At 36.5% G+C, this 21,332-nt stretch overlaps 1 protein-coding gene across 2 annotated transcripts in view; it reads right to left on the bottom strand.

Moving 5' to 3' along the window:
- The window catches only part of IQUB (IQ motif and ubiquitin domain containing), a 59,051-nt gene that overhangs the window by 2,350 nt on the left and 35,369 nt on the right, over positions 1–21,332 (bottom strand). For both annotated transcript variants that reach the window (XM_016213356.2, XM_016213357.2), the window contains exons 9-12: positions 18,519–18,689; positions 13,203–13,379; positions 8,055–8,303; positions 7,191–7,376 (exon numbers count right to left, since the gene is read on the bottom strand). In XM_016213356.2, the coding sequence (XP_016068842.2) occupies positions 7,191–7,376; positions 8,055–8,303; positions 13,203–13,379; positions 18,519–18,689 (783 nt within the window). The remainder of the gene's footprint in view (positions 1–7,190; positions 7,377–8,054; positions 8,304–13,202; positions 13,380–18,518; positions 18,690–21,332) is intronic.

The raw sequence follows: 21,332 nt of genomic DNA, 5'->3' as shown, positions 1-21,332 counted from the left end.
CAAGCCTTTCCTGATCTTCCTTCACACTCTGAGTCCAAACTAATCCCTCCTGCTTCTATACTTGCAAACACTTTTATGTATTTTAATTGTAATATTTGGATCATTCTGCCTTGAATTCTTGAGAGTCTCTTCCATGATAAAGAAAACTTGAGGGCTCAAAGTGGGTCTTTCTCATAGCTGTGTACCTCCGCATCCTAAGGTAAATACTTAATCGATATTTTTTAATAAATGCACTTGTGTCACCTTGGCTCTCTCTTTAAGTCTCTTTCAACATTAATACAATTACCAACTTGAATTTTTTTTTCTAAGCTCGGTCCTTCCCATATCTCCAGAGTTCAAAATAAAGATCACGGTGGTGTGACAATGTAAACTTCTCTTTGGCCACCCCTTTTACTGCCTCAGATTCCCACCTTATGAAACCCTGCAGTCTTTCTCTTCTGGCTTCTAAACAGAAAACAGTGTTCCTGCCCTAGAAAGTCTTTGTGCCTTTCCATTTTTATTTGTTCTTAATTATTAGGTTTCTTATCTCTCCACAGCTATAACAGCACTGTGAACCCTCTTTGTTACCTAGCATTGCCACAGGACTATAAGATGATGTTTTCTAATGAGAGTGGCAGGCTACTGGTTCCAGAACAGAGAATGGCATTCTCTGTTTCATTTACATTTAGAGGCCTGATTTTGTATTTTGTGACATGCTCAGCTTTCCTAGCATTTATTGTTGCTGTAGGTGGCATGTGACAAGTTTCTGGTCATTATACATACACATATAATGAAAGTCATTGGATAGTGCTTACAGGAAAGCTTTTTAAGAGTAGAAAGATTCACTTGTCAAGCACACTTAGGCTTTTGCCATAACTGGGAGGTGGATATAATGCAGGAGCTGAAGCAGCCATCTTATCACTAAGATTTCAGAAGCATGAGAATGAAAGCTAATGGTAAATATGGTTGCCAGGAAAGCTGGAGGACCTGGGTTTGTGAGAACATTGCAGATCCACCAAGCCAGCCCCAGACTGCCAACCCTGCACTTCTTGTTATATAAGACGACTAATCCCACGTTTGATTAAGTCTTTATAACTACTTGGTCTGTTATTGGCAGCTGAACTGGAATGCAACTCAAACAATGAAGAACTATGTCTTTCTCCAAGCACTTAGCACTGTATTTGGAACATTCAAAACTAAATTCTGATTGAATTAATAAATGCTACCTCTTATCTTTATTAATATTAAATGACCCTTCTTTTTAACCAAATGACGGTTACTAGCTGTGCCTTCTCCTACAAACTTGTTTTCTGAGAGTAAGACATTCCCTCATGAAAGATCCCTCCATAGTGTGGATCAAAAGTAAAGAGAGCCCTGGAGAACAGGCATCAAAGAACATGATATTCCTGCAGGAAGCACTAGGTAGGAGTAGCCTGGGCTTATTTTAAAGTTTCCTCTCCATAGACAAATTTAACAGGTCAAAATAAGTCACCCTTTGCATTAATCGAACTTTGTTCCATCACTTCTTAGCCCAAAATTATTCAAGAAAAATTAATACATTTCTGTTATGCAGCATTAAATTATACACATACAGGACTTCACAGGTTTTCAAAGTGCCTTTATAGATCCAAAAAGTCATCCTTAAAGATGAGATAAGCACATTACGGTTCATACAATTAAAGGAATAATAAGCAGCTCTTTTTTTACCCCTCACCTGAGGATATTTTTTTCCATTGTTTTTCAGAGAGAGTAAGAGAGAGAGAGAGAGAGAGAGAGAGAGAGAGACATTGATGTGAGAGAGAGACACTGATGTGAGAGAGACACATCAATTGGTTGTCTGCTGCACACACCCCAACTGGGCTGGGGATCAAGCCCAGGTATGTGCCCTTGACCTGAATCGAACCCAAGACCCTTCAGTCTGTGGGCTGACGCTCTAACCACTGAGCCGAAACAGCTAGGGCAACAACTCTTAAAGAATAATATAAAAAGATAGCCAATACCTATCATCTCCTTTTTATATTATTCCCTTTTTATTGATGAGAAAACCAAGACATTAACAACCTTGCCCAACTTCTCCCAGCTCTTGAGTGAGAGAGCCAGAGTTCAAAGTCTGCGTGGCTCTGATCCTCTATACCAATTCCATGTTTTTAGGTAACCTTTATAAAAATATATGAAGCTAAAGGACAGGCCTTAATGTCATAGTGACAGGAATGGGGAAATACTGGGTCAGGTCTGCTGACTAAATCCATTATTGTTCCTACTTTGGCCAATGTGTACACTATAAAAAATTGACCTGCCTCATTTGCAGTTTAGAGAACAGAAGTCTTTTACATGCTTTTCCTATAATTTGTGCCATGATTATAGGGAGTCAAGATTATTTTAACTTCTGAGCATTTTTTTAATTTACTGAGAAAGTAAATATCAGTGCATTAAGGAAATTCTGGAAATGCTTTAACTTGCTGCAAGACAAATTATTCTTTTTTTATTGTTTTTGTTAATCCTCAACCAAGAATATTTTTGCCATTGATTTTTAAAGAGAGTAGGAGGGAAGGAGGGAGTGGAAAAGAGAGAGAGAAACATTGCTTTGAGGGAAAGACATCACTTGATTGTCTCCTGCACAAGCCCCAACTTGGGGGCAGAGATCAAACATGCAACCCAGGTACATGCCCTCGACACGAAATCAAGTCCACGACCCTGCAGTGCACAGGCTGATGCTCTAACCACTGAGCCACACAGGCCAGCATGATAAATTATTCTTTAACTAGGTTGAATATTAATACTTAAAGATTACACAAGGCTGAATATTAATACCTTAAAAGATTACATCAGCCCAAAATCATAAAGATGGCAACTTTTTTTTTAATTTGTCTGGTTGAGAACCTTAGCTCTATTTACAGAAATTCAGTAAGCCTAGCATCCTGCATATGGATAGAACATACAATTTGATACTACAGAAATTTGATTAAATACACAAAGGGATTTGTAGGGATTAATTGAAGAAGCAATGGAATATCAGTTTTGGGAATAAACGCCAACCCCACTATGGGTGCTTGATGAAATGACTTTGCCAGTATTGGCTATGCTTCCAGTGATTAAATATTTACGAGGCAGATTAGTTTACTAACTACAATATATAACACAGCTTCAAAATTTCTTGCTGCTCTTTCTTTCAATACCTAAAGTAAAATTTATTTTAGCCTGGCTTCTACTGGAAAATTATTCAAAACAAGCTAAAATTTTAACTAGTTTCTCCTGTTTACACCTTCCTTCTTGCCAATAAAAACACAGGCAGGGAATAGCACTATTCAAAATAACTGTTATATTTGAAGTCATTTGAAGTCATTTCTTTATTTTCTCTTACATGAAATTAAATACATCAATTTAATCAACAGATGGCAGAGAGGAGGATTAAAAATGGCAGCAGACTGAGTGGAAGCTACACTGACACTTTCCCAGGACCAAACTAGAACTATAACTAAAATATAGAAAAACCATCCTGAGTAATCAACTGCAACTGAAGAGGAGCTGGAGAGCACCCTCATCACCAAGGACCTAAAGTGGACACTGTATAGAGACTGGTAGGAAGTGTGGACATGAGAGGGCAGGCTCAGCTCCCACAGGCAGCAGCTGAAGGTCTGGAGGGAAATCTCAGTTTTGGGGGGTTCCCACTGAGGACTCTGGGGCCTAAACCCCAGGCTGGGCTTCCCAGCCAAGAGCACCAGAACTGAGAAAGGTGCCCAATAACATCTGGCTGTGAAAAGCAGCTGGGTTTCTCTCTGCCAGAGATAAATGGCTGGAAATGCAAGCACCTTCTTAAAGATCCAACACACAAAGTTTCATGTGCAGCCACTCACCTTGGACTCCAGCAGAGGGAGGGCAGTGTGGAATGGAGCTGTGTGAGGAGAATCTAGGGTTGTGGGCTCTGGAGATAGAACTCAGAGGGCACCCCACTGGATTCCTGTGAGGAGTCATTCCCCCATAGTGCAGACATAGACATTTATCTTCCAAGCAGCTTTTGCCAGAGGGCAAAGCAACTGCCCCACCCTGCTGGAAAAACTCCCTACCCAGAGAAGTTTCTACAGCCTGAGGTCCATTAAGAGACTGATAACAATCAGCTACCCCACCCTGTGAAGTTTCTACAGCCTGAAACTCCTTAAGAGAATCAGATTAACCAGCCTGTAGTCAGAAGCAGACCTCAGAGTGCTTTGAGTCTTTGCCTGATCTGTTTCTGGACCTGGGCGTTGCAAAAACAGACTTTGATGTGTATCTTGGTCCTGTCCAAACACACCCAGCCCCAAGAGAGGGAACCTCAAGCCTTGGGTTGTTGATAGCTTCAAACAGGGTAATCAAGGCCAGTCACAAGCAGCATCTGACATTGGCCTGCACCAGAGACCTTCCAAAAATACCTACCTAATACATGGAAACAAACCCAAATATGCTGCCAAAATGGGGAGACAAAAAAAAGCAAACCTCAAATGAAAGAACAAGAGAAGTCTCCAGAAAAAAAAGCTAAATGAAATGAAGATAAGCAATCTATCAGAAATAGAGTTTTGAATACTGATTTTAAGGATGGTCAACAGCATGAAAGAAATATGCAAACTATGAAAAATGACCAGTCAGAAATGAAAAGTGACATAGCAGAAATAAAGAATACATTGGAAGAAATAAAAAGCAGATTAGAGGAAGCTGAGGATCAGATCAGCAAATTAGAAGACAGGGTAGAAAAAAATCAGAGATCCAAAAAGATAAAACAATGAAAAAAACAGAACAGTCTAAGGGAGCTGTGGGACAGCACGAAATGTAACAATATTCGCATCATAGGTATGCCAGAAAATGTTGAAATTAAGCAAGGGTTAGAGAACCTGTTAGAAAAAATAATGGCAGAAAACTTCCCTAACCTGATGAAGAAAAAAGTCACACAAGTTCAGGAAGCACAGAGAGTCCCAAGCAAGAAGAATCCAAAGATGCCGACACCCAGACACATCATAATTAAAATGTCAAGAATTCAAGACAAAGAGAGAATTTTAAAGGCAACAATAGAAAAGCAATCTGTTACCTACAAAGGAGCTCCCATAAGGCTGACAGCTGACTTCTCATCAGAAACTCTATAGGCCAGAAGGGAACAGCATGAAGTATTCAAGGTAATGCAAAACATGGATCTGAAACCAAGACTATTCTATCCAGCAAAGCTATCATTCAAAATAGATGGTGAAATAAAGAGCGTCCCGGACAAAAAAAGGCTAAAGGAATTTATCACCATCAAACCAGCATTGCAGGAAATGTTAAAGGGACTGCTGTAATTAGAAGTAGAAATAGAAGCATTGCAAGAAATGTTAAAGGACTGCTGTAATAAGAAGAAATAGAGAGAGAAACATAGGCATAAAGAATTAAAATGGCAGTAAATCAATAATATATCAATAATAACCTCAAGGACTTTAAGGGAGAGATCAACAGCAATACAGTCATAGTCATAGACTTTAACGCCTCACTGACTTCATTGGATAGGTCTTCCAGACAAAAAGTAAACACAGACATAGTGAACCTAAATGACACACTAGATCAGACGGATTTAATTGATATTTACAGAACATTTTACTCCAAAGCTGCAAAATATACATTCTTCTCAAGTGCACCTGGGTCATTCTCAAAGACAGACCACATGTTAGGACATAAAACAAGTCTCTACAAGTTCAAGAAGACTGAAATCATACCAGGCATCTTCTCAGACCACAGTGGCATGAAATAAGAAATCAACCATAATAAAAACACTAAAAAACATTCAAACACATGGAGGCTAAATAACATGTTATTAAACAATGAATGGGTTACCAAAGACATCAAGAAAGAAATAAAAAACTTCCTGGAAACAAATGAAAATAAACACACAACAACCCAAAGTCTATGGGACACAGTGAAAACAGTCCTAAGAAAGAAGTTTACAGCACTACAGGCCTACCTCAGAAAACAAGAAAAATTTTTAGTAAACTATCTAACCCTACAACTTAAAGAATTAGAAAGCTCCCTTGTGAAGCTGTCTGGACCAGGGCTTTTATTTGCTGGGAGTTTTTTTATTGCTGCTTCAATTTCATCAGTTGTTATTAGCTATTCAGGTTTTCTGATTCTTCCTGATTCAGTTTTACATGGTTTCACTCACATGTAGAATCTAATAAACAAAACAGACTGAGGAATAAAGTAGATCCAGAGACACAGAAGCATGGAACAGACATGAATTTCAGTGGGAAGGTGGGAATGGGGGAGTGCATGGGGAGAGATTAATCAAAGAACTTATATGCATATATACAGAACCCAAGGACAGAGACAATACTGTGGTGAAGGCCTGGGGGGGGGGGGATGCTGGGTAGAAGCAATCAATGGGGGAAAAACAGGGGGTAATACTTTCAACAATAAAGATAAATTTAAAAAGTAATAAATTTTTTTTTTTAACAAGGCAGAGATTCTGTATCAGCAGTAGGAATTCTAGGCTTGCTTAGTGTAAGTGGTACTCTCTGGGAACTCATCAGGGACTCCCCAACTCCATTCATCAAAATGCTTTAGAGATTACGTCTTGTAATTTACTGAATTAAATGATATTTAATTTTTAAAGTGATTTCCCACTCCTAGTTAGTTGGAAGCAAATAAAAAATGGAGCTTCAAAACTATACCCCATGAGTATGACTTCCATTTAGAACACAAAATTATGAACAAAATTTATTTGAGAATTTAGTGTGCTTTCAGGGGGACTTGTGATGATTAATCAAAGGATAGATTTTAAGTTCCATAATACCTATCTAGTGATAATATTCATTTATTCATTCAACAAATATTTATTAAACCTCTAACCTGTGACCAGCACTGCTATAGGTATTAGAGATATAGACAGAAATAAGCAAAACAAAATCTCTGCCCTTGTGGAACTTCCTGTAGAACTAATATGCTTGGACTTGCTATTATTAAATGGGGGTAGTATCATGTTTGGGTACTTGTACAGACCTTCTGGTCTTTTATCCTCACTTTTTATGTGCCTTAGCTTCCTTTCCATTTTAATCTCTGTCATACATACCATACACATATTTTGTTACTGTTATCCATCAGTTCTGTTTCTTAATTCAATGGAAGTATTTAAATTATGCATAGAATTTTTTAATAGTCACGTTATCTCTAATAAATACAATGATTAAGTTAATTTTCCCCCAACAGTTCAACTTTCTTACCTTTTCAATACTTGTTAGCTTGAGATGCGCAGCACCCTCACTTTTAGTAAGAAGAATGCAGTTCCAAGGGGACCACTCCAAGGACTTGTCCCACCTGACCATGACCAGATCATTAAGGTCATTCCAGGCACTGAGTGCTGACTGGGATGCCCAGATGTTCTCTGTCAGGTACTGAATATCTTTCAGCTGCATGTCAAAATAAGTTTGAAAAATGTTTCCTTATCAACATAGAAGTTCTTTAAGATTATTATGCTACTTGAGGAAATAATTAAATTATATTAAGTATATCTTTAAAAGAGAAATGCTATTATTGAGGTTTTCAGTGGCAAATTGCTCCTTATTTTTCACCAAATATCTGTTCATTCTGACTAAATTATGTTATCGGCCTCACATTCATGACTGCATATTTGACCCAGAGTAAGCTGTATATATTTTTTCCAGTATGCTAATTTTACCTTACATTTATATAGTATTAAGTATTCAAAATATATTAGTAACTATCATCTTATCCTCAGGGATAAGCATTTTATTCCCATTTCACAAATGAGGAAATTAAAATTTAATTTTAAAAAAGCAATTTGCTTAGTGTTATTAAAAAGACTTTTTTGTTTTAATGAAAAACAGAGGGAAGGGGGAAATGAAATAACAGTCTTAAAACATTTTTTATTTAAACCATATTAGCTAAAATTGAAACAACTTTTTTATCAAGAAGTCTACATATATAAACTTAGAATTGCCAGAAGAGCAAACTTCACAAAATATAAGGATAGGGGGGAAATCCATTATTTTGGAAAGTTTGGGTGGAAAAGCAGGAAGCTTTTCTGTAAAATTTCATCCATGATTGGCAACTCCCACTGATCATACCTGCATCAGGAAAGCAATTCTAGAATCATCTTCATAATCAGATTCTGAATAGTAGAGCCGCTGAAGTAACTGTTTGTACTTCAAAAATGATTCTCGTTGTCTAGCCTCGTTGTCAAGGTCAATGCAGTTACGACACCGGTATATGCGGTGTGAGGTGGATGATACAGCAAACTCTGTAGATGGCAAATAGAGCTGGCAACTGTGGCAAAAGTAGATCTTCTTGTAAAATTTCAATGGGTCTTGAGGGACCTAAATAGTAAAAATATATACATGTATTTATAGAGAGTGAGAGAAAGGTATAAAAGCTAAGACAAATATTACCCAACAGAAGCACTGAGGGCTATCATCTTAGAATGAGATAAAAAGTTGGTTAATTTTTTAAAATATGTTTTTATTGATTTCAGAGAGAGGAAGGGAGAGTGGGAGAGAGAGACAGAAACATCTATCAGCTGCCTCCTGCTTGCCTTCTACTGGGGATCAAGCCTGCAACCAGGCATGTGCCCTGACCAGAAATAGAACCAGGGGTTGCTTGGTGCATGGGCCAATGCTCAACCAACTGAGACACTGTGGCTGGGCAAAAGTTGGTTAATTTTTAAAGTCATATTTTCCCTTTAACTTCTTATTCTATACAAAATTTAAATTTCAAGCAGTGTTCATTTACTTTGCCAAAATATTAAAATTCTGTATTCTTCATCAACCCTTAGATACATGTAGTCAAATCACATAGAAAATTGATTGAAAAAATTAGTAGGTAAAGAGCTTGGGTTGTAAAACAATAATAATACCTTCCAAGTGCTTTGGCACTTATTTTTAAGAAGAATTTAGATTTTAAAAAAATTTTTTAAAATATATCTTTATTGATTTCAGAGAGAGGAAAGGAGAGGGAGAGAGAGAGATAGAAACATCAATGATGAGAGAGTCATTGATGGAGCCCACAACCCGGGCATGCGCCCTGACCGGGAATTGAACCCTGATCACCTGGATCCTAGGTCGATGATCAACCGCTGAGCCACACCCAGCCGGGTAAGAATTTAGATTTTTGATGTTATGCTACATTAATTAATCTTACAGGCAACAGCTAGATTAACATATAAATAAAAGCCCACTAAACCAAGTGTTCTTATTCATTCATCTTAACAATAAATTTAGATTATTAAAATCAATTTTCAATATTTGAAACTCTGTATCAGATGGTAGTTCTATTTTTTATTTTTTTTTTGAGGAAATTCCATACTGTTTTCCACAATGGTTGTACCAATTTACATGTCCACCAACAGTGCACAAGATTTCTCTTTGCTATACATCCTTGTCAACACTTATCTTTTGTCTTTATCTCTTGGCAGTTTTGATTTACATTTCCCTGATAATTGAGCACTTTTCATGTACATGTTGGCCATTTCTCTGTTCTTTAGGAAAATGTCTCTTAAGGTCCTTTGCTCATTTTTAAAGTAGGTTAAAATTGTTTTGCTATTGAGTTATAAGAGTTCCCTTTGGGCAAGGTGGGGTGGGGTGTGTATTTACTCACAATAAACAGCCTAACTATATGGTTTGCAAACATTTTCTCCCATTTTATAGGTTGTCTTTCATTTTGTTGATTGTTTCTTTTGCTGTGCTTTTTAGTTTGATGCAATCTCATTTGTCTAATTTTGCTTTTGTTGACTTTGCTTTTGGTGTTGTCATGACTGAGAACCTCCTTTCTCCATTGTGTGTTCTTGGCTCCTTTGTCAAATATTAGTTGACCTTATATGTGTGGATTTATTTCTGGGCTCTCTAGTCTGTTCCATTTATCTATATGTCTCTCTTATTTTTTTAATTAGTATTATTTTTTTAAAATAAAGAATTCTTTTATTTTTTAAAATATATTTTTAATGATTTCAGAGAGAGGAAGGGAGAGGGAGAGAGAGAGAAACATCAATGATGAGAGAATCATTGATCAGCTGCCTCCTGCATACCCCCTGCTGGGAATCAAGCCCGTGACCTGGGCATGTGCTCTGATCCAGAATTGAACCTCAATCTCCTAGGTCATAGGCTGATGCTCAGCTGCTGAGCCACGCCAGCTGCACTAGATGTCTCTTTTTAAGGCAATACCATACTGTTTTAAATACTATAGCTTTGAAATATAGTTTGAAAACAGAAAGCACTGTGCCTCCAACTTTGTTCTTCTTGCTCAAGATTGTTTTGGCTACTAAGAATCTTTTCTGTGAAAAATGCCATTGGAATTTTGATAGGGATTACACTAAATCTGTAGGTCAGTTTGGGTAGTATCAACATTTTAACAATATTAATTCATCCAAAAAGATTTATTAAGTACAAAACAAACACCAAAGGCATGATCTATTTTAAAAATGGATAAATTCAACTTCAAAATCAAATACTTCTTCTTTGTTAAGGACACTGTTAAGAGAATGAAAAGCCAAGCTACAAACTAAGAGGAAATGCTTGCAAATCATATATCTTACAAAGGGCTTGTATGTGAAATATATAGAGAATTCTCAAAATTCAATAATAAGAAAATAAACAGCCCAACTAAAAATAAGGTGGGGGTGGTAGCACAAGATATATGCAAACAGTTCACCATAAAGATATATGTATGGCAAAAAATGAGTAAAAAGATGTTTATTAGTCATTAAGAAAATGGAGATTAAACTATAATGGGATACTACTTCACACCTATTAGAATTCCAAAATTAAAATAAAACTTGACAATACCAAGTGGTGACAAGGAAGCAAAGCAACTGGAACTCTCATACACTGCAGACGGGAATACATTATGGTACAGCAAGTTTAGAAAAAAGTTTGGCAGTGTCTTATAAAGGTAGTAAATATGTATTCAGTATATGATTCGAAAACCCCACTTCCTAGGTATTTAACCCAAAACAATCAATTTACATAAAAACTATAGTCAAGTTTTTGTAGTGACTTTATTCACAAAACCACACAACTCCAAACAACTCAATGTTCTACAACTATGAATGGATAAGCTCTTGTACATCCAGACAATAAAAATATAAACTACTGATATACTCAGAAATATGGGTGAACCTCAAATGCAATACGCTAAATAAAGGAAGCCAGTCTCAAAAGACTACATATAGTATGATTCTACTTATGTGACATTCTGGGTTAGATAAAACTATAAAAATAAAATGCAGATCAGTGTTTACCAAAGATTAGGGTCCAAGGAAAGGGTTGACTACAAGGTAGCAGCATAAGGGAATTTGGGAAGAGAATAAGACTTTTTAAATCTTGATTGCGCTATTGGTTACATGACTCTCTGAGTCTGTCAAACCTCACCAAAAAGAGTAAATTTTACCAAAGGTAACTTACAAAGTAAATAAAAAGGTATCATATTATATGAATGTGTAGAATATAAAATTCTATTATATTACTACAAATACATAAAAACTGAATAAGCCTATAGAAAAAGTTAGAGGTTAGCCTGAACAAATGAAACACTGACTTTAATAAAAAATAATAAAATGGCCCCGATATAAAAGCATGGAACAGACTAACGAATCTTGGAGGGAAGGTGGGGGTGTGGGGTTGGGTGGGGAGAGATTAACCAAAGAATTTATGTGAATATATGCATAACTCATGGACACAGACAACTGTGTGGTGAAGGCCTGGGGTGGGGAGTGGGTGCGGGGTGGAAGGGGTCAATGGGGAAAAAAGGGGACATCTGTAATACTTTCAACAATAAAGATAAATTTTTTAAAAATGGTCAGTCAACTTTTGTACACTGAACTGCTAATTGAAACCTTAAAACTACAGTGTTCCAATATTGGTTTGCTATTACCATTTACAAATGTATTGATTTGATGTTATGTCTTGAAAAAGTACATGCATTATTTGGAATATGTTTCAATCTTTGAAGAAATACACAAGAGAAGTCCTGTGTAGAGTGCTCTTATCTTCTGTGAAGTATTATAATGTAATGATATTTACAGAAGGTGCATGTTACTGCATTTTTTATATAGTTAGTCGGTGTTTCATTTATTAATCATGATTGTGCTAAAAACAGTGTTTCATATTTGTATTGTGTACACTTTTCTGTGAGAGTTCAGAGACTTTACTCCAGTTTTACACAATTCAAGGCAACTGAAACACTAAAACTAAACTCTCCTACACAACCTTTACTATTAGCATGTACAAATGTATTGAATTCATGTTATGTCATAAACTAATTCATGCATTAACTATCTGGAACATATTGAAATAAATCTTTGATAATAGACACTAAGTAAATAAATAAATAAATAAATAAATAAAAATAATAAAATGGGAAACTTTTCTCTTGGACTTTTGTTATATTTTAATATTCTCTTTCAATACAATTAAATTTTAAAAATTCATTAAAAATCAAAAAATTAAAATATTTTTATTTTTATAAAAGTTTTGACTAAATATTAAGATTTTTGTCAAAAAAGCAAAACATGTTCTTATGTAAATTATAACTCTAAAAATAATCATTGAAATAAAACGCTACTTAGAATTCTTTAGTAAACTACCCCTCTGGACTTTATTAAAAGTATTTTAAACAGTTTTGTACAGTAAGAAGGCAATAAGGCACTATCTTAGCTTCAGAGAGCCAGAGCCCTACTGAAGCCTAAACATGCTGGAGTTCGAGAAGGCAGTTTAATTCAAATATGTGTTATATTTGAAGTTCTCTCAGGATAGTTACATGGATGTGTCCAGTAATTATTATAACTGTGATAAGTATTCTAAGGGAACACAAACCAGGTACATGTAGAATCTCAGAGATACGGGACATGTAAATGGAGTCTTAGAAAATGAATTGGAGCTGGCTGGGTGAAGGAGGGGCACAGCATTCCAGGTGGAAGCAGCAGTGCATGCAAAAGCATGAAGGTGTGAGAGATCATGATACATGCAACACAGTGCAATATTTAATTGGAAATTTGGTTCAGAGATTAGGAAAGAACTCAAGGTTGGAAATACGGACATACAAGAAGTTAAATGAGTAAGTTTAATTCATCAATACAAAAAATAATCATTCAAAAGAGATTTCACAATAAGATAGTCTTCCACATGGATCCCAAGTAAAGTGTTAAAGCAAACTTTGAATATTCTTCCATTTACTGCAGCACATCTTACAATTTTGAGAAAGGAATACAGAAAAAAATTGAGTACCTTAAGGTGTCTTGCAACTTCTGGATTAAACAGAGGTGTTTTGATGTAATGGAAAAACAGTGTTGTGATTCTTTTTCTGAGCCCTTCAAGGTTATCATCTTTGACTCCTCTCATCATAAGGTCAACTTCTCTGTCAATCAATTCTAGAATTTCCTGAGTCAACTTACACTCGTGTTCCTATAGAAGATACAAAAATATTCAGTATAGAATTTTTAAAATCACTGTTAGTTTTTGAAATTACCACACAAAGAAACTGAAACTAGACTCCAGAAGAAATGAAACATCACTGATAGAAACATAAATTGTCATGATTAATTTGGAAAAAAAATTGAAATTATCTAGTAGAGTTTAAGACATGCATAATCTACAACCCAGCAATTCTACTGTTAAGTGCTTTAGAGAAATGTGCACGTGGAATCATTGTTCACAGTGGCCTCAAATTAGAAACAACCAAAAAGCCATAAATAAATTGATTACATAAATAAATGATGGCTTATTCATATACCAGGATATTATTTAATGTAAGGAAATAAATTCAGTACAGCTATATATAATAACAACTTTTAGTCTTACAAATGTTGAGCAAAAGAATCAAAGCACAAAATAATACATATTTTTTATCATTCCACTTAAGTAAAATCCAAAAATAAGCAACACTGACCATATTTTTTAGAAACGTACACAGAAGTGGTAACACTAAAGAAAAAATCAAAGAAGTGACTACCATGAAAGTCAGTGTAGTAGGTACTTCTAAGGGTTGCTAGGGTGAACTGCCATCATGAAGAGAAAGTGGGACACTGGCAGTGTTGGTACTGTCCTGTTTTGGATTCAGAGGGTGGTTACATGATTGATGGCTTTATATTTGCTAAACTGCACATATATATAATTCAGAATAATTCTTAATAAAGTAATAGAAATGGCTGAATAAGAAAGTCCTAGGTATGAGTTAACTGATTCGAGTAGAAGGACGTATAAGCAGTCAAATAGAAGTAAGGTGCTCCACCTGCCCACAGAGGACCATGAGAAACATTTTGAATGAATGAGTCAGAAGGTAAAGTCAGTAAAGTAACACTCTTCTGTACTTTTAGATATATGCTTGGCATAGCTAATACAAGAGTCTGCATCAGTGGGCCTTGCTTGACCCTGAAGGCACATTAGAAGGACCTGGAGGAGAGCTTGAAAGGTTTTTAACACTGCTCTCACACGAGGGTCTAATTTAACTGCTCTGAAGTGGAGCCTAGATATGATTCCTAATTGTTTATTCTTACATCCTCTGTGTGTGTGAGTGTGTGTCTGTCACTCTCTTTCTCTCTCTTTTTCAAGCTTTCCAGATGATTCTAATATGTAGTCAAGTATAAGATTCACTGGTATATATTAGTAATCATCATCAAAATAATACCTATTATTTATTAAGGTTCCCTATCTGTAAGCACTGAGACATACAAGTTATATTTTATATTTTATACATACATGTATATGTGCACACACACGCACATATATATATTTATATCCTCAAAGCAACTAATTTTACAAATTAATTGAAACTGATTTTCAGAAATATTAAATAACTTATCTAAGGTTGCACAGCAAAAATGAATAGAGCTAGAATTAGAGTCATGCTTAAAGGCTTCAATCCTCAATCATAATATTGTTCAATAAAGGTACATGTGGATATAACAGCTTAAACATATTGTTTAAGAGATGCACAATTTATTTTTTATGAGCCACCCTTTGGCATTTTTAATTAACCAGATGATGTTCCTAATCATGTCAGACAGAATTTCTGCTATATTCCCCACCTGTACTCCCTTTTTAACAATTTGACCTTTTTACTGCTTTCTCTGGATATTATGCTTATTTCCTACCTCTGGATCTATTGCTTCTCCCTCTCTTCCTAACTGTCTCTGTATTCCAAGGATAGTCACTACACAAACATCTTTGAAAGGGTAGTCCAGAACAAAGGCAGTCAATGCCACTGCTCTCAAGATGAGCAGAAATGTGGCAGACCTATGGCGGCTTATCTCCCAACAAGAACCATTTACTCAACTAGTTAATGTGTCCTAAGAACTTTATGTGTTGTGTCTTGGTCTTATTTCTTCTCAACAGAATAAGAGTTCTTCTTAGTTAGGAAGCAAAAAACCTACATGAGGTATCTAAGAGTTTTACTAGTGAAATTCTTAGATTGTAATCACATGATTCACCTAGATAGATTAAAATACAGCTGACATTTTTTCAGTTGTCATAGTGAACCACTGATTATAATTTGGATATCTATATCTACATGCTCTGGCAATTTGGCTCATACTGATGACCAAAATAGACACACCATGCAGAGTTACCAATCCATTGCCTATCTAAACACTTTATAATAGTTAACATAGATGGTAATTCAGAAACAATTTATATCTTTATGCCATAACTGAAGAGGGCATCTCTGGCAAGTGTCTTGTAAATTTAGTGAACTCAAAATCATTTTTAAGAAGCCAAATATTTTAGCTGAATTGCCCATTTAATTTACCTATATTGACAAAAACATATAACCAATATTGCCTTCAATTTGAGCTATAAAACATAAGAGCTATACCAGTGGTCCTGATGGTACTTGGGTTTTCCCCCTTTAATTAGAAATATAGAAAACATATTCATTATAGTGAATGCTGTCATGTGCTGCCCAGGTTACCCCCACTTCAGAACCAAAGCACTGGGTCTCCCCAGCTGTGGACAGGATTGGCAGCTGGCAAATCTCAGCTGAGCCTCTCTCTAGATTGCCCTCAGCTGAAGAAAGCCATATTGGCTGAAAATAGCTGCCATCAATTTAAAAGAATTTCCTCATTAAAGGTCATGCTTTTTTCCCTGGAACAACCTGAAACCAAATGACTAATCAACATGGGGGTGTAAGGGCCCAGGACCCAGAGTAAAGGAATATGGGAACAAAAAAATAAGTGGAATCCTGACCAGGGTCCAGCTCACAACAGGTCCACTGGTCTCAGAGACCCACCCAGTGTTCACTTTCCTGACCCTTAACTATATCCCTGGAATGGAATATTTAGTAGCTGGCACAGCCCCTCCCCCCCTTGATTTCTTGAGCTAATGTGATGGGGAAGACTAAGTAGAAGCCCCTGAAACTGCTCTACCCTGGAAACCCAGGGGGTAGAAGTAGAAACAGCACCACTTACTACTTGGGGAATTTTTGCTTCCTGTCCCTGCAACTGTGTGCTCTTCAAGTTTAGAAGCCCTGATTCCTAGGGGGAAGATGCTCTTAGCAGTGGACACAGCAAGAGCCCTATTAAACTTGAAACTACAATTAATGCCTGGGGTCCTTAGACCAAATGACCTGGAACAAGAAGTGTCACATGCCTGTAAAGGTAACAGACCTTGATCTTTCAAAGGCACTATGGCTGTTATTACCCAATGGGGACAAGGAAGGATTCTTTTGGCACTCAGGTAATGGGCATTTCTTGATATACCCTTGCCTAATTTTGACAGTAAATGGAAGTCTAGTAGCCTCAGCCTGAGAAGAGCATGGTGCCCTGTGGTCTAGGCCTCTCAAGGTATGGGTCACCCCAACAGGTGGGCCACATAGATCAGTAAAGTTGCTACTTGAGGGTGAGAAAATCTAAAATGGGTAGTAGAAGAAAGGGCCAAGAGTATCTGTTGTGGCCTTAAAGACAATAACAATAGGAGCCTAGTTATCTCATTAACCTTGCTCTTATAATTTTCCCAAGGCAAAAGGGGCCTGTCTAAATCCAGAGGAGCTGTCCCCAAAACTTATAACATGAATCCGTTGTGTAGTATATGCTGTGTTCAGACCTGAAGTAATCATTCCCTCACTCCTGGTACAGTGCTGGCCAATATTCTCAGTGAGTCCCTTTCTGAGAACTGCTTTCTGGTAAGAAGAGATGCCTCATCAGTCACATTTCAGGGTGAGCACAAAAGCAGCATCACAAAGGCTCACTTCTTTCGACCCCTTTCCCTTCTTGGACACTGACGGAAAAGACTCGCGAGGAAGGTTAGAACTTTCGGTACCAAGGAAACCAACACCTTCCCAAATCAGCGATCACTCAAGCCCAACCCAGACTCTTCTGAGGAGTGTCCACCGGACTCAGACCATGGAGCAGGCCTGGCTGCAAACGTGAGTCTCCCTGAGAGCTTTTGGTTGGTTCAGCCCTTTGTTCTCTAGACTCTTAAATAGTGACTGTTTTGACTTGTGATTACAGTTTGGTGGCGTGTAGTCAAGGTACCAGTATGTTCACAACCTAGAATCACGGTAATATAGTATGTTTTGTTTTGTTTTTAACTGTTCAGAAAAAAAGTAACTTAAATTACAAATAAAAGATTGAAGTGAAACCCTGGCCCTTGTGGCTCAGTTGGTTGGAGGGTCGTCCTGTGCACCAGAAGGTCGCAGGCTCGGTTCCAGTCAAGGTACATACCCAGGTTGTGCGTTCAAAAGGCAACCAATCGATGTTTCTCTCCCACATCAATGTTTCTCTCTATCTCCCTTCCCCCGTCTCTAAAAAAAGTCAATTTTTAAAAATGATTAAAGTGAAAATAAAACAAAAACAAAGTCACACCTCCTTCCTGGGGGCAACCCACATCTACTAAATGGTCAATGTGGGAGCAAAATCTCCCAGCCCCTGTCTCAATTCAGGACAACTCAGAGCCTTCACAGCTCCCGAGCTCCCTGAGAGGCTGGCTAAAGTCACTGCGGAAACCTGACCAGCGTGTCATTTCCCCACCTGGCCAGTCCTGCCTTCTCAGGTCCTCACGGGAGTTACTCCTGAGTGCTCGCCAATAAACTTCCTGCACACAAGTCCCCGTATTTCTTGGGAACTTTTCTTTTCATTAAAAGCAGGACAAAAACACACAAAATCACTAAATGATAAGGGAAGAAGACAAAAATACTTACACTGACGCTGCTTTAAAACTGCTAAAAATAAAATTTTCATTGGCGATGGTCAAAATACAGAGACAACAGTTGCTGTTTTATTGAACTGAGTATTAATCCCATGGAGTATATTTGCATTTATTTGTTTCATTGCATATATAAAAATATTTACATTCAGAATGTTCATTGTGCTATATTTATATTTATTATGTATCATAATATATAGTTTGAAAACTTTTAAATAAATATTAACGCAAAGACCATATCTTCCCCAAGTTATACCAAAACAATATAGTTGTTGACAAAATAAAATTTATAAAAACATTTATTGATCATCTTTATAATTACTTAATATAAACATCTTATTTGAGTATTCAGTTTTTTATTCATAGTGATAGGGATACCCCAAAACTAAGAGAAAGTTAACATACCTTCACAGTATGTTTAAGTGTTAAGAGTACATCCAGTCTCTCATCTTGAGAGAGATTTCTCAGCATAATGCATTTATAGATGTTCTGCAGCTCTCTGGCTCTGATAGTGAACTGTGTATCCATCTCAATTATTTTGCCATCAAATCTTCTCCAGGTCTTTGGAGCTGAACACTTAAAAAATATTATAATTATCAGTTAGTTAAAGGCTAAAAAATAATTTTGTTCTTTATACTAAAAGTTTACCTTAATATTGTGTACTTTATTAATAAAAGTATCCCTAAAACATAAGAAAATTAATTGAAGAATTTGTAGCCCATGGGACAGTAAGACACTTTAGGAAAAAAATATGAAGTGTATAAAGTATGAACACTTCTATAGGATTCACAATTTGCTACTAATTTGTACTAGCTAGTACACTGAATGGTTTGAAGGGCACATGAAATAACTCATTACCCCCATTTAGGATATTTGAAACAATTATCTGCTTGGTTCAATTATATTGAGTTGTATAAATGTGTCTTGATCGTGCCTTGCCAACTGAAGACAACCTCTGTGGAGCAATTGTTACAATCCTCAATGTGTTACACCTAAAGACATAGCACAAAAGAATTCTGTGAGTTATAGTTTTGTTTCCTAGATAAATAAATCTATAGCAAGTTCACAGTCCTTCACAAAGCAGATGTCCATAGTGAAACAGCTTTATTTAGCTATCTTAGCAGTGCTGTGGTTCCTGCCTCCGTAGTGATGCCTAAGATTCTCACTTTCTACTTCCAAATCTTGCGTGGTACTTCCCAAGGTGGTTCATGGCCCACCTCCTGAACTGAGGACTAAAAATAGAGTTCGCTTTCCCTGAAGCTCCTCTGAATACTTCCAGGCTAAGAATTCAGAGACCAGAGACAGGAGGTGGAGAAAGCCCTCTGCAGACTCGGGGCACCGGCACAAGCTTTAATGATGAGCATTAAGTTTGTGTTTGCCAATGCTTCTGTTCCCTCCTTTAAGATGCATTCACCTAGAAATTTCCCCCTGAAAACTCTGTCTATTTGCTCTTCCACTTTACAGTATAAAGTTGCTCAGTTTCTTTTCCTGATTATAATCTATCAGAAACAAGGCTGTGTTATCATGACTGTTAACTGTTCAGATGCTGGAGGCTGACTGAATTGCTTTGGAGAGCTGCAGTCCAACTGCCATACTTGCAACAATTTAAATCTTAGATTTGATATAATTTAAAGTTTAAGTAGAAACCCATGTGTTGGGACAAATCATCAGAAATGTAGACTAGCCAAATAAAGAAATAATATAAAGATGTATCTGGTATGACAGTATTATGAGGCATTTATAGTTATAGCATCAATTTACCTTTAATTATTTTATATTTCATATTAACTAAATTACATTGAGAACTACAAAGTAACCTTTAAAAACAATTATATTTGTCAGTTTATTTTGTTCATTAGATTCCACATATAAGTGAGATTATGTGATACTGTGTTTCTCTGGCTTATTTCACTTAGCATAATACTGTTCAGGTCCCTCCATGCTGTTTCATCTAACTCATATGTGGACTCTAAGGAACAAAATAAACTGACAAACAAAATAGATCCAGAGACATGGAAGCATGCAACAGACCGATGTATTTCAGTGGGAAGGGCGGGGCTAGGAAGAGATTAACCAAAGAACTTATATGCATTTTTGCATAACCATGGACACACAGTAGTGCAGTGAGGTCCTGGGGAGGGCATGGGAGGGGGACGGAGGGGGAAACATCTGTAATACTTTCAACAATAAAGATAAGTTAAAAAAACAACAACTATATTTAAGCCCTGGCGGGTGTGGCTCAGGAAGCAGCTGATCGATGTTTCTCTCTCCCTCTCTCATCCTTGCTCTCTAAGATCAATAAAAACATACTTAAAAAAATCAAAAAATAAAATAAAAACAAGTGTATTTAATATACTTTCAAAGCAATGGCATCATTGTCTGATCAAAGCCAAAATGAATCAGACATTTCAGTTCAAGTTTTAATTCAGCAAGTGTGAAGCTTCAGTCTTATAATTAATTTATATTTTAGAGCATAAATCTAATATTAAATAATGTAGTTAATTAGTGGGCTGATAGAATTAAGTAAAATTTAGTAAGAATTATAAAAGGGAAATACCTCAAAAATAAAGTGTTTTATCATTTAATTATTATCACTGAGAAATTTTTAAAACTTGTTTTAAATTGAATACAGCCTTGTTTAGGGTAGGCGTAAGAGCATTATTGAAGTTTAATGCTTGTTTTAAAGCTCTTTTAAAGTTGTGGGTTTTTTTAAATATGTTTTTATTGATTTCAGAGAAAGGAAGGGAGAGGGAGAGAGAGAGAGAGAAACATCAATGACGAGAGCAAAACATCTATCTGCTACCTCCTACACACCCCCTACTGGGAATCGAGCCTGCAACCCAGGTGCATGCCCTGACCAGGAATCAAACCTTCAACCCTTCAGTGCAAGGCTGACACTCTAACCACTGGCGAGGGCTTATATTGCAATATTCTAAAGTCTAACTGATATAACATGCAGTTTACATCAGGGTGGCTGTTAAATATAGTCTTCAAGTAATGTGGACAATACCTTTTGCTCTACAGGCTGGTAACTTATTTCATTTGTAATAATCCAAGTATATTAACCTTTTAATGGAATACCTAGTTATCTACTGCATTGTATTTTTTTCAGGTGGTGAACTGATTTAACTCTATGTTCTCTCCAAGTTCTTAGCCTCATCTAATCTAGTATGATATGATAGTATCTTGGGTTTTTCCAAATATATTCAACATTCTGAA

The sequence above is a fragment of the Miniopterus natalensis genome, chromosome 10 (assembly GCF_054644295.1).
Source record: "Miniopterus natalensis isolate mMinNat1 chromosome 10, mMinNat1.hap1, whole genome shotgun sequence".
NCBI lineage: Eukaryota > Metazoa > Chordata > Mammalia > Chiroptera > Miniopteridae > Miniopterus > Miniopterus natalensis.
Note: the sequence above shows the minus strand (reverse complement) of the source record. Positions and strands in the feature narration are given on the sequence as shown.